At 34.8% G+C, this 13,749-nt stretch overlaps 1 protein-coding gene across 1 annotated transcript in view; it reads right to left on the bottom strand.

Annotated features, from left to right (window-relative positions):
- Nucleotides 1-3,561: 3,561 nt before the first annotated feature.
- Nucleotides 3,562-13,749, bottom strand: part of Lrt (Leucine-rich tendon-specific protein) — a 311,734-nt gene continuing 301,546 nt past the window's right edge. The window contains exons 6-11 of the mRNA XM_089646371.1: nt 9,160-9,288; nt 8,331-8,522; nt 6,054-6,418; nt 5,570-5,799; nt 4,895-5,032; nt 3,562-4,773 (exon numbers count right to left, since the gene is read on the bottom strand). Of these exons, the coding sequence (XP_089502497.1) occupies nt 4,203-4,773; nt 4,895-5,032; nt 5,570-5,799; nt 6,054-6,418; nt 8,331-8,522; nt 9,160-9,288 (1,625 nt within the window). The 3' untranslated portion in view covers nt 3,562-4,202. The remainder of the gene's footprint in view (nt 4,774-4,894; nt 5,033-5,569; nt 5,800-6,053; nt 6,419-8,330; nt 8,523-9,159; nt 9,289-13,749) is intronic.

Genomic DNA, 13,749 nt, shown 5'->3' with positions numbered 1-13,749 from the left:
ATGTTAGCAATGTTTAATAATCAAATTAATTATATTTGATAACACCACTCTAAAGATAGGCATTTCCTGTGTAAACTGAATGAAATCTCATATTCAATTTCACTTGCTTCCGTTTTAAGAGATAATGATTAAAAATAACGTCCATTTATGTCATAAATTGTAGTTGATATGGATGGACACAAACGACCAGAGTTGTTTGTCTGTAATAATTGTATCAGTATCCAGAACGGTAGATGCTTTCGGTTTTGCCCTGGTGAAAGACAACGATTCTGAATCGAAATGCCTAGTCGTGTCGCTTGAAACGATATCACGTCGCCCTGGTACTTAATTGTCCAAACGAACAATCAGCAAATTGTCCAATCTCCATTTCAAAACTAAAAATAAAGTACCAAAAACGATAATTAGTCACATTATTAAAATTTACTTGAGCTGATGTAATCTTTACCTTTACCAAAATAGCGCCATCTCAAACACTTATAATGTTTCATTGAAATGAAGAAAACAAAAACCTCTCCTGTAAAATTTGCTAATTGGTCGTTTGGACAAATAAGCACTAGGGCGACGATTAGTCGAATTTGGTGACCAGATCTGAAACGCCAAGTACTTCCCTACCTTCCTTTTCCACGTCTTCTTCCCTTTCTTACTCCCTTTAACCTCACAACACACAGCGGTATTTGGAGATTACAAAGTCCCACTGGCTCTGGACAATAGGGAGCAGGTAGGATTTCTGTGCCGTATACACATAAGAAACTAAAAATAAAAATTAAAAAGAACAAGCAAACAAATCAGAAGAGAAACAAATGTGTTTCTTTGAAACAAAACATCGTTTCTACCAAACCCACCCTCGTAAATAAATGTATCTATTTTTGAGTAGCATTTGAGATTCTGTAAACATGTCCCAGGGTTTACCTAATTTATTTCTCTTTGTGAAATCTACCACTTACATTCATATAGATAGCGTGAGATTGGCCATCGTGCTTCCAAAAAGAAGAGTTTGTCGATCAGTCTAGTAAGCATACTAACCCGACTATTGCATTTTAAGTGAGCTACTTGTTATCAAACACAGCCAAATGCTTATAAAATTACATCTTAAACAGCTACTTTATGATGTAGTTTGACATAACATTTTTTTACAAATTTTCACTAGACAATAGTTGCTGTGGATTTGGCTCTAAAATTGTTTCAATGAAAGATGAAAGGTTTGCATAATTTGAACTTGCCTTTCGAAAAACATGAAGTTGCCAAATAATTGTGCAAATAAATGTTTAATATATTTTTTTTATTTTTTGTATAAAAATAGAGTACCTAATTGATTTCTCTTATAAACGATCTTTCGTCATTATATTTTATGACACAGTGTATCTTGATTTGTTCAAGTAATGATTGTCATCATTTTTATTTTCATCTGATTTTGTAGAAATTGTTTGTTTGTATAAATCGTTACGTAATCTATAGTTTCAAGGCAGAACTCCGCTATACAATAAACTGTAAATATAGCACATATTAAATCATTCAAAATATACCTGGGATTATGCCTATCTAATCTTATCCGGCAACGCTAGTAAGTTTTCACACGTGAATTAAATTATTTTGAATCTTAAATTCATCTTATTTGTCTACTGGTACCCTATCCCATCAGAATTTCATCAGGGTAATCCTCAGATTGCAGGTTCCAGCCTGGAGCGACTGTGCCAATCTATACTAGTACCAGTCACGTAGGAACAAGAACTATAATGATAACTTATTAATTGTATAATATATACGTTCCCTTCTATTTGTAATCTTTATTAATTTAGTTAGTGTGCAAAGTTTCGCAATTGTTGGTTACTAAATAATAATTTAGATTTAATTTTAATAATAATATGTATAACAGTTCAAAAGTTTTAGGTACGGAACAAAAATTATGGTGAAATTATTAGATCAGTTGCGTTTTGGTGGTTGGCCTACCTAGTACATTATGTGTAAATGGGAATCGTTAGAAACGAACCCCTATCTTTGATACAAACATATTTTAAGATTTGGAATTCCCATCTTGTTCGGAGAATTGTCTCTGTCTCCAAGGGCTGTTAAGTCTTTAAGGTTGCGAGGGGCGGGGACGGAAGCGGAAGTGATCGGGGGCATCATCAAGACCGGAAACAGAGCCTTTTCCAAATCATGAAGCTCTACAGCGGCATGATAGGATGTATGTTTCCCATTTCCTTTTGTCACATCTTCAGCACAGCTTTTGTCTGCCTTTTTCAATGCTTTGTTAAATTTTTTCAAGGTCAAATCAGAGAATTGTTTATTGGGTAGGTTCGTCATCTATTGTATTTATATATAAATAAAACTACAAATTTCAGAAGTCAACGATGTTTTGTATTCAATTTAAAGCTTTAAAAATAAAATTGTTTGCATCCCTACATTATTTTTCCAAAATATTGAAACCGGTTTTGCAAGAACCTTTTATCATTTAGACAAAACTATACATTTTTGCTGTAAATATCCGATCTAAGCACGGTTGTGCCGAAATTGGTTGGCGTATTGAATTAAAATAAAGTGATGTGTGACAAAAGTAGAGTATTTCATTCTATCACGTTCCATCACTTTGTTTTTCAACATTTTTTTAGCAACTAAAATGGGAATTTCAGGAGGAATGTAAAATGAATGTTAGTCAATTTTGTTGAAATAATGATTTTAAAAATTTATATATTTTAGCTTATATGGTGTAACTATAAGTGACCAGCTCAGGTACGGGGGCTCCATCGAAGCCAGAGTAAAGTTGGCCTCTCAGAAGCTGGGCGTACTGTACAGGGCCCGCAGATACTTTAATAGTACACAACTGCTGACCCTGCACAAATCGCAAGTGCGCCCTACTGTCAAATTTGGCAGCCATCTCTGGTCCGGAGCCCCAAAATACCTGAAAAAAACCCTTGACTCTGTGCAGAAACGGGCGATCCATTTGATAGATTCCCCAATCTTAACAAACGGACTGCAATCTTTAGAGCACAGGCGTCAGGTAGGTATGCTGTCCTTGTTCTATCGGTATTACAATGGAAGATGCTCTGAGGAACTAGCGTCATTGATCCCTTCGGCACCGGTGCGTAGTCGGGATACACGCCAAACGCGCGCCCAACATTTGTACACAGTTTTTGACTGTACACAGACATTTTTCACATGAGAACGGGTTCTAAGCTTCTACGATTCGTTCTTAGGTTCAACAGCTCGGCTGTGGAACGAACTGCCGGCTTCTGTGTTTCCTCCCTCCTACAACTTGGGACTCTTCAAGACCCATGTTCACTCCTTCCTCTCCACAAAAAGACCCTCCACACAGCATCCACAAAGATGACATAGGCCTTGAGGGAAATTATTTTCTTCAGGGCCTCCTGTGTGGAGTTAATATATAAAAAAAAGCTAACGATCGTGTTTCAGCTGCAACCAATCGTTATTTTGAAAGCAGGGCTGATTATGGAATAAGTGTTGAATTTTTTTCCGGAGTGTGAATATGATGACGAACATGAAACTATTTACATAATACATGTGGTCATGTGGTTGCCAATTAAACTCAGTTGAATGTTTGTTATTTTTTAATTGAAAAAACCTACACATAACATTATCACAAAAATACTAAAAACGAGTATTTACATTCTTAACATAAAATAAACAAAGTCCTAGGCTTCCTTTCATATTTGGTATCGTCAGTATGTTAATATCGTAAGTATGACACAATTTCACATTATTTCTATATTAATTGACTGAAAGTTTGTTTTAGTATTATTAAAACATATACTACATAAGTTTTAAAGCCACCTCGGGCGTTCCACAAGGATAAAAATTGAGGCCATTTTAATTAATATTAAATAATATTTACAAAAATACTTTAATATTTACATCATTAAACTGCAAAAATTTATTCTTTCAGTACTGCGTTCAATTATACTTTACATCGCGCTTTAACAAATAAATGACAGCAAAGTCAATTTTTTAATTAATTATTCTCCAATAGTTATTGCTAGAGGTTTTAATTATACATACAGCAATAATTCAAACAAAATTTCCTTTTATCAATAAATTAAATGCATTAATCAATACTTATTCTGTGAAACATATCTAAGAATAAACAATGGCACAATTTTTTTTAACTCAGTTCAAATTCATCATATTTTTCGTGTCCTCTTTCCAAACTATGATTGAAATACTTTGAAATGCGTATCATGATTTACTAATCATAATTTTGTTGTCGCGTGCAATTTTACATACCTAGAATGCTGTACATCGTCACAAGGAGTTTCCGCGACAAAACACTGGTGAGACTGAACGATAATTTGTTTGGGTTTTTTCAACAATTTTCTAAAAACACAAACAAAAACCACAACAGCAGCTGTCAGGCCTATGAAACTGGCTATCAGAGTAACATTCAAACTCATAACAGAAGACTGAACCAAGTCGAATGTTCCTACTTTTTGTGCTAACACGCATTTAGTATTAGGACCAGTTACTTGGAATTCTGAAAGAGAAGCGCAGACTTTGTAAGGACCCTCCATAAAGCCTTCCATCTTGACGAAGGTATTGTCGCACTGTGTATCACTCTGTGCAATCAGGGAACCCTGAGCCAACACCGCAAGGCTAACATAGCAGTTATTCAAGGCTTCAAAATATTCAGCTATTTGGTCGTCTGAAGGGTCAACTCCATTCTGAAGTTTGAGATTTTGTGGCCTGTTTGGTGGATAGCCAAATAAAGAAATTTCGATGGACAGTGTTCCACCTGATGTGACGTTTGATCTTACGCCGGAAACTCTGAAAAGATTAAGAAATGGTTAATATCTTTTACAGTTTGTCACTTTCTGAAAATGTATTAATGTTGTGTTGGCAAATAGGTGTAAAGTGGGATTTTCTTTTGTAATGAACCCTGTTATACCTGACAGTTGGTTCTTTCCGCACAATTTCTCCAGAAGCAGTAGTAGGGTGAAGAGGGATGATGTCACTGCAACCCAGCATGAGGTTCAGTTCGTCACTGTCTCTGGAGCCTTGCATCAAGGCTATGCAATAACGATACCTGGAGAAAATAATCATTTTAGTAACACAACAAAATAAATGTAAAAACAAAAATAACACAGAAATTGGGGGAGAATAGCACCAGGGACCGGAGAATTTTTAATGACCATTACATATGGGCGTGTACGGACATTAGAAATGAAGGACTAAATACTGTGGTAACTACAAAGGAGTTGTCAAATGAAACTTGGCTAACAGGACAAAATAAATATTTTTAATAAAATGTATAGAATTTGCAGAAAACGGTAGAAATTAGATTCCTGAATCGTATATATGTGGTAAAACCATGAATAATTGAGTACGAATAACGAGATTCTAAACATTTAAAATATATTCTAGGGGTGTCCACGACACGATTTTATTTGCACTTGTGTTTTAAAATTTGCAACTCTTTTCTACTTCTATCTGATTATCATCTCTAAACCATCCGACCACTCTTTTTTGATTAAAATATTTAATAAATTACCATGAAATAAGTAAGATAGTATAAGAGATTTTTTTTCATATCTGCTTTAATGATTTCGCAAAGATTACTTACATGTGTCCAATTTTGAGATCCCGACTTCCCGGAACTGTAACTCTTAGATCCCGTGGTTCAGGCATTCCGTTGGAATCGCAATGCAAGGGTTCGGAACTAATGATTGACTCCTTGGTCTCGAGCTCTTCATAGACGAAGACAGCGTCGCAGGTGTAGGGCAGAGACGTAGCAGTCACGTCCCAACGGAGGCGAACTAGAGTCCCATCGTAGTTGAATTCAGAGAGTGTTAACTAATGAAAAATAAAACAAAACTAGTAGGTACTAAGAAAATACAAAATATCTCCTGAACTACTCATCTTTAATATCCTTGATTCATTGCAAGTCATAAGGATTTATTTTTAATTTGTACTTCAACAACACAGTTGATATCAGTGGTATTGCCTGTTCTAAGGAACCAAATGCTTCAGGTATGTGTGAACTCTTGTTTGGTGTCACATAAAACAGAATACTTTAAAAAAACAATCGTAAACAAAATATTACTAACCTGTTCTTTTGAAACTTTGAAATCATAATCTTCTTCTTCTCCCGATATAAGAGCTTCTGTGTGCGTCTCCGCCGTATATACCGTTGTCACCACTTCACTCTCTTCTCTTTCTAGTACGGATTCCACTTCTTCGTAGTCCTGTCCATATTCACTTTCATCATCTTCTTTGAACTCCCCTGAGTCTTCATCGCTAGAGTCTCCTCCGCAGGAAAGACTCCTGTGAGAGAGAGAGCGAAGGGCCGCTCCCTCGAGATGAGGTGGAGTGGTGCAGACGGCACTTGCTCGGTCCAGTGAGGAGAGATGGGTGTTTGCACGAAGCCAAGTAGCGAAGTCTGAGAGGCTACAGTCACAATTTAAGGGATTTTCTGGAAACGGAAACGTATATCAATTATTCACAAAAGTTACCTCTAGAAAAAGGACTGGTAAAATAGGATTTGATGAATGACAAAATCTGTGCATTTTTAAAACTTTGGTCATTTATTCTTCTTGTCAGTATAAATGAAGATCTGCAGGGTGCGTCTTAAAAAAGTTTAAGTGCTTAAACGAATGAGACCACTACCAAGTCGATAGTATCAATATTTGGTGAGTATAGGTATAAAACAATGAGGATTCAGCAAGAATGAAAACATAACTAACGATACATCACTCAACATAGTATGTGAACACTGAACATGTGTTTTTTTTTAAATCACTCCTCCTATATATATTTCAACACTTTTTTGGTGGGCTCTGCAGATCTTCATTTATACTACCAATATCAATATTTGACCAGTTTCATGAATGCAAAAAATTTTTCATTTATTTTGTGCATTTTTAAAGTATTTTATATGGACAACAGCAATAACACAAAATGAATGTTTTCTAACTCCGCTATTGGTAAAAAAAATGATAAAATATTGTAATTTTTGTTTATTATAATTATTGTCACTTTTTAAGTGTATTCTAAATAAATATTACAAATAATCGTGCCATTCCCTGGAGAGGTAGGCAGAAAATACGAAACGCCACAAAACTCAGTCCACGAATACATCTTCCGTTTCAAACACATTCATAAATTGTCTGATGCTATTTTTTCTGTTATCGTGTCTGTTGGTATCACCTGACTTAAATTATGGTTTAGTGTACAGTATATTGTCTTTTTGAAACCATGAAAATTACATACGAGTAATAAAAACTCTTTTTTTAAAGATGTTGTGAATGCTAACACATATGCAAACAGTTATGATTAATCATCATCAATAACGTTAATTATAAAGTGTAGAACTAATTTGGCTGTGAATGTGTCAAAATTTAAATTGAAATAATCAGCGACATCGATTAGTTCACTGCCCAGTTTATGTATTCTCCCCATAACAGATTGAACACGATGTTCTTATTGTAAAATAATATATTCCATGTAGTATGCTTCAGAGGTAAATGAAACATCTATCTATCTACATATGCATATAAAAAAATTACCACCTAACTTATCTATTCTACTATTTATTTGCATTAAACGGCTACACATTCCCAAACCACGTTATTTTCTTGAACTTTTGAATAATGCTGACACAGACCTTGACCATGTGCATGCTTCATCATTCAGTTGTACATTTTATTATTCATTAATTATCCTACTTGTGAGGTGTTTAAATTATGAAATCGTTCAGAATATAATCGCTCTGGTAGAGACAATTTGACTATGAACGTCCATAATTTTGTAAGAATTCAATATTTATAGAACATATTCCTTTTATGTGAGTAATTAGTAATAAAACTGTTACTTCACTTTTTATGCCGTTTATACAACAAAAAAATAAAAATAATATTTATTTAACTGTCAATGAAAAAAATCTTGCCGATTCGTAATCATGCACTTTGACATTTTTATTTGTTTTATCCATGTAATTCGGTTTAAATATTTGTTATAAACTGAAAAGAACAATTATTTATCTTTTCAATGACGAAAAAATTACCTATCTACGCATTATAGAAATATTAAAATACTTTTATAATGTACGGACGCCCCGGGCAGATCTGTCCTTCAGAGGCTCTAATGGAATATGATGTTTGTGGCTAGTAATGTCCTTCTGAGACCTGAAGGGTTTTTTTTTCTTTTTTATTTAAAACAATATCTATAACACTTTTTTATTTAACAAAATAGGTAGACCAACAAAGCTGTCACGTGCCAGCTTGTCTGCAGGATCCACCGAATCAAAATATCTTAAGTCTATGTCTATAACAAAAGTAAATAAGCACAAATTATCAATAAGTCAAGTTAACAAGTACTTCACAAACCTGACAGCGTTAATCTATCCAGCGCATTACTTGGTCCAAGTGAGTCTCCTGCCACTATAGAGATATCGTTATCATCCAGTCGCAGTTCCCTGAGAGCAATGAGGGGCTTGATCAGATCTGCAGTCAGGGCGCGGAGGAAGTTATGGGCCAAGTCCAGCTTCTGTAGATGGACAAGATGGGCAAGGGAGTTTCCTGTTAAGAAAATAAAATATTTGTAAAATTTAAAATTGCCACAGCCTTTGTCAAATGACTTTTGGCTTATGGAGAAGAGAGATGCTTAAAATATTGTAACAAAACAAAATCGCGAGAGCTCAAAAACTTTCTCGCTCTTACTTAAGACGGCATTTCTTTCAATAAACTATGAACTAGATCTCCGATTTTTCACGCACTTCACCGCTCACTAATTAGTGGCTGCCACTTCCTCCATCTACCAAATGATGTACCGTGGGCGGCCTATAAAAGCGGGTGCGTGGTTTTGAACCAGCGGAGGTCCAGATCAAGCTTTAGGCTCAATACCTGACGCGTACTGAGACGCGTTGACCCTTTCAGCAAGATTGAATTTCTAACCTCGTTTTGAATGGGATGAATTAAAAAGTCCGTCTCTTCTGGACATACTGACTCCTATATTCCTACCCACCTCTCATTCATTTTTACTTCCTAGATCTTCCTCTACTTCCTCTACTTCCTATACTTCCTTTCCTTTAAAAAAACCTTCACACAGCATCCCCAAAGATAACATAGGCCCTGAGAAAAAATATTTTCCTGAGGGTCTCCTGTGTGAAGGTAATGTAAAAAAAAAAAATTAGGCCGTTTCAGAATGCTTACTTACCAGACACAGCCACGATGCCATTATGCGCCAAATCTAGCTCAGTTAGGTTGGACAACTGGCGGAAGGCGTGATCCTCTATAACGTCAATCTGGTTGTGGCGAAGACTCAGGGAAGTCAGATTTATCAGACCTAAAAAAAATACATGTGGCTTAGTTACGATTTTTCTGCATTTGTTTCGAAATTCGAATAAATCTGACTATTCGGTTATCGTTCACTTTCAAGACATTGTCCATGAGCACATTTGTCAAATATTTAAAATATACATATCCTGAAATTTTCACAATTATCCAGAGAATAAGCAATATTTTAAATTGTGGTAACTTATTCTGTAGAAGTAGTAGTGACCTGAAATTTCGAGACATCTATACATTTTATCACTAAAATTACAAAATTTAAAAAATATCTTCAATCGTTCCAAAGATAGGGGCCGAGTTTTTTTATCACCCCGATTGGGGATGTAAAATCATCCCTAATTGGGGATGCCATAGTTTGCCTGGTTTCAGATAGTTGGGAGCAGTTGGGACTCTTGTGCGTATTTATATAAAAAAATAAAAGGCGGCATAGGTTAATTTGTGCCTTCAAAAACTTTATGTGGAAATGATATAAGAATGAAGATGCGCCCTTGAGGTGATTTTCTCACAAAAACGGCGCTATATAAATAATCCAACCATTATTATAATTATTCATAAGTTACTTCGAAAAAATTGTCACAGCTTAAAAGAGAAAGGTGTCTTTTATTTCGAAAAAAATAAGTCACGGTCAGAAAAAAATATTTATGATTTTAATCATAAATATTATTAATACAGAGGTCAAAAACACGTAAGCATTACATTTAGCAACCACCTTTGGGCTGGAGCTCCGTCAACTTTAATCTGTTAGACTCAGCAAAACATAGCGGTTCATTTGTTTACAAATTCGTTGCTTACAAGATCTTTTAATTTTTTAATTTTAGTTTTGTGGGGAAACAAACAGTTTTACAATTTTATATAAATAATTACATTTTACATGTTTGCATTAACTAGAGAAGTTTTCACATAAAATTCATATAAGATACAGAAAAAAACATAAATTAACAGAAAAAACACCTTAATGAAAATAACTGAGATGTCTTAGAAATCTTACAAACAGCAAGGGAAGAGGGTACGTAATTAACAATTTGATTGAATTTTCTCCAATATGCATTTAGTAAACTGAACTAAGGACAAATGGAGAATATCGGCGTCTGAAAAAATATTATTGTATTTTGTGCATGTCATTCTGAAAAATGAATGTCACATTTCATGCAAAAAACAATATTAAGTGTACAAAAAATCCTAAAAATGGCAAGCTTGCTTTACGTGGATCGAATTTTGGGCAGGGTGATGTTGATAAGTTACACATTATGATAAGATAATTAGATTGGCAAGAACTTTATAATTTTTTGCACCATAAATGAGGAGGTACACCATATTTATGGTTTTATTTATAGGATTTTTTATGCTTTTTTTTTCCTAAAAAACCTCCGAGTAGAGGTGGTCGTCAATATCTAAATGGTTTGGTCTAGATACCATCGCAAGCATTAGGGTGAAACATGCTCTCCATGAAAATTGGAAGTCTACTGGCTGTCGGCGTAAATATGATTTGTTAGGCTCAATATTTACACTGCTTTCCAATGATATGTAAATTCCATTGAATACGATATCAAACATGATCCCAAGATGTTCTGGGACTATGTCAAATCACTACGTAAAGATGGTGGTATTTCAGATACCATGATGCATTGTGATCGGGAAGTTTGAGGAGTGGATGTACGCGTTTGAAACACACGTTCAATCCGTGTATAGTAATTAGTCTCCCTTACTAAGGACGGGTTGTTTCGGAGAATTTGAACAATTCATCAAATTTCAACGTTCATTTTCGGGTTCTGTGAAAGACTTATTCAAGTTCTGTTTTTATATCATTGTAGGCTAGTTGCTTGAAAAAACTGAAATGAAAACAGAACTTGAAAAAATCTTTTACAGAACTTGAAAATGAACGTTGAAATTTGATGAATTGTTCAGATTCTCCGAAACAACCCGTCCTAAATATTAGTACTACTACGCAATCGGAATGTAAAGGAAGCCCAAAAGATTGATATTGTTCAAATTGATGAATCGGATATAGAATATTCCATTTGGAAATATTAAAAAAAACATTCACTTGTTCTAGATTTTCTTCGAGTATTCTTTTTTTAATGCTGTGCCGTGATTTTAGAACTGCCACTAAGCTTCTTATTCAACTTTTATATTTCCTGATTTGGGGAAAATATCAAAAATTTGTCCTATTTATAAAAGCCGCACAAAGACTTCTGTGGAAAATTTTATACTGATGGCAATACTTTCTGCACCGGCTAAATTGTTCGAAACAACTCTTCATAAATTCACACTATGACAAGAAGAACCGTTTTCAATTTTTAAACAATATTATTTTGAAAAGGTCGATTGACAGAAACCAACCTATTGGTATTTACGGATTATTTATCAAAATCATTTGACAAGGGCCTTCAAGTAGATTGTTCATACAATAACTTTTCAAAGGCTGTCGATACTGTTAATAACGACGCCTTATTCAATAAACTAGCTGTAATAGGATTCTCCTTAAGACTGTTCACCTTTTTTGATAGCTATCTCACAGATAGGAAGCAGTTTGTTTCTCACAGGCTATACCAATCTGTACATTTTTTTGAACGATCGAGGGTACCCCAAGGCAGTAATTTAGGCCCAATTATCTTTTCTATATTTACTAACAATATTTCAGAAATCATTCTGCTGATGACCTAAAACTTTTTTTATAAATACTTACTTTAGAAATATGCAATCAACTTTAGTAAGACATTGATAAAATTGTTGACTGGAGTAAAATTAATCGGATTGAATTTGATGTTTCTGAGTGCTCAATTTCGTCATTCACTAGGGCGAGTCATATACGGTATTACCGGTTTACAATTGACCAAAATGTAAAACATGTTTCGGCCATGAAGGATCTTGGAATCATGTTTGATAGTAGGCTGAGATTTCATGCTCATATTAAGACGGCTTGTAGCACTTCACTGAGAATATTAGGCTTTGTTCTACGCACTGCAAGGAATTTTAGAGATTTTGAACCCGGATTCTTATAGTCTTATTTAATTCCGTAAAAAGGAGTAGACTTAGAAGTGTGTCGGTAATTTGGAGTCTACACAAGGTTAAGTATTCTCTCATGTTAGAGAGAGTTAAAAAAAAAATCTTTAGATTTCTCTACATGAAGGAGTATGGATACCCGTGGCTCTATCCTACCGACTTTCTTTTGAGTATGCTCAGAATGAACCATCTACGGGTCAGGAGGGATGTGTGATTGCTACATATTTCTTCAGAATAGATAATTTTTAAACTTGGTTATCATGGAGAGCATTCATTTCTATATTACCGATGGTTATCTCCGTCACCGACAACAGAGACTATTCTATATATCTCTCGGCCTGCAGGACTAACTTGCTAATGGTCTTGCCAGTGGGGAAAGCAATCTTGCTGATGAATAGAATAAATTTGGACACTGAGATTTTTAGCATCAATGAAGCTGCCTTTCAAAGGTCAGCTCTGTTTTTACTAGTATAGTTAATGTATCCACCGTCTATATTTATGAAAGAATTTTTCATAAAATGTGTTTAAAAACGAATGAAAATGAATAATTTTGTAATGTTTTTAAAATTAATAAATTAATCGAATAAATGTGATACAAATTTTTTTTATTTTTTATAGTGAATACCTCACAAGAGTCCCAACTGCTCCCGTCTGGAGCCAGTGAGACTATGGCATCCCCAATTGGGGGATGTTGTGAGGCTGAAGGTAAGTGGGGAAGGGAAAGAGGAAGGTGGGGAAGTACCTGGCTATTCAGATCTAGTCACTAAACACGGCTAAAGCCATTTGGAGCAACGTTTCAATTCTGAATGGTGGTCTTACACCAGGGCGATACTGGTAGTATCTTCCACTCTGGAACATGCCGCAAATATACTATATATTATTTTAATTAATTAATTGTGAAATAACACAAATTAATCAAATAAAATTTATTTGCGCACGCCGGGTTCGAACCCGCGACCTTCGGAATGGCAGTCCAATGCGTTACCACTGGACTATGCCGGCCGTCGAAATGATTTCCGAGTCTGATTTACAGGTATCTAAATGGAGTTTGCGGAACTAGCGGAACAGAAATTCAGAAACTAGTGGCATTATCGCACTACGTTAAACACACAATAAAAGGTTTTGAAAAAATGCTTTATAATAATGTCACCACAGATGCTAAAACTACGAAAACAGCATTCCTTGGATAAACGCTTACTGAGTTCTTTATGATTGAATACTTAAAAATGAGACCATTCCAAATATCCCAGGCGAAAAATTCCCCGGGAAACTCGTTTGCCAACTTAAAGCAGCGATGCCAAATACGAAAACTAAAAAAATGAAAGTAAAATAAATAAACTCTTTTAAAATCTGATATCTTTGTTGAGGGAATAGTTTCATTCCATAGATCAACGAAACACAAGATTGGACAGTTGTCTACAAAAATATTGACAGTAAACTTTATCTATTTTGT

The sequence above is a fragment of the Hesperophylax consimilis genome, chromosome 24 (assembly GCF_061612785.1).
Source record: "Hesperophylax consimilis isolate HC1 chromosome 24, BYU_Hcon_1.0, whole genome shotgun sequence".
NCBI classification, from domain to species: domain Eukaryota; kingdom Metazoa; phylum Arthropoda; class Insecta; order Trichoptera; family Limnephilidae; genus Hesperophylax; species Hesperophylax consimilis.
This window is presented reverse-complemented; position numbering and strand designations above follow the sequence as displayed.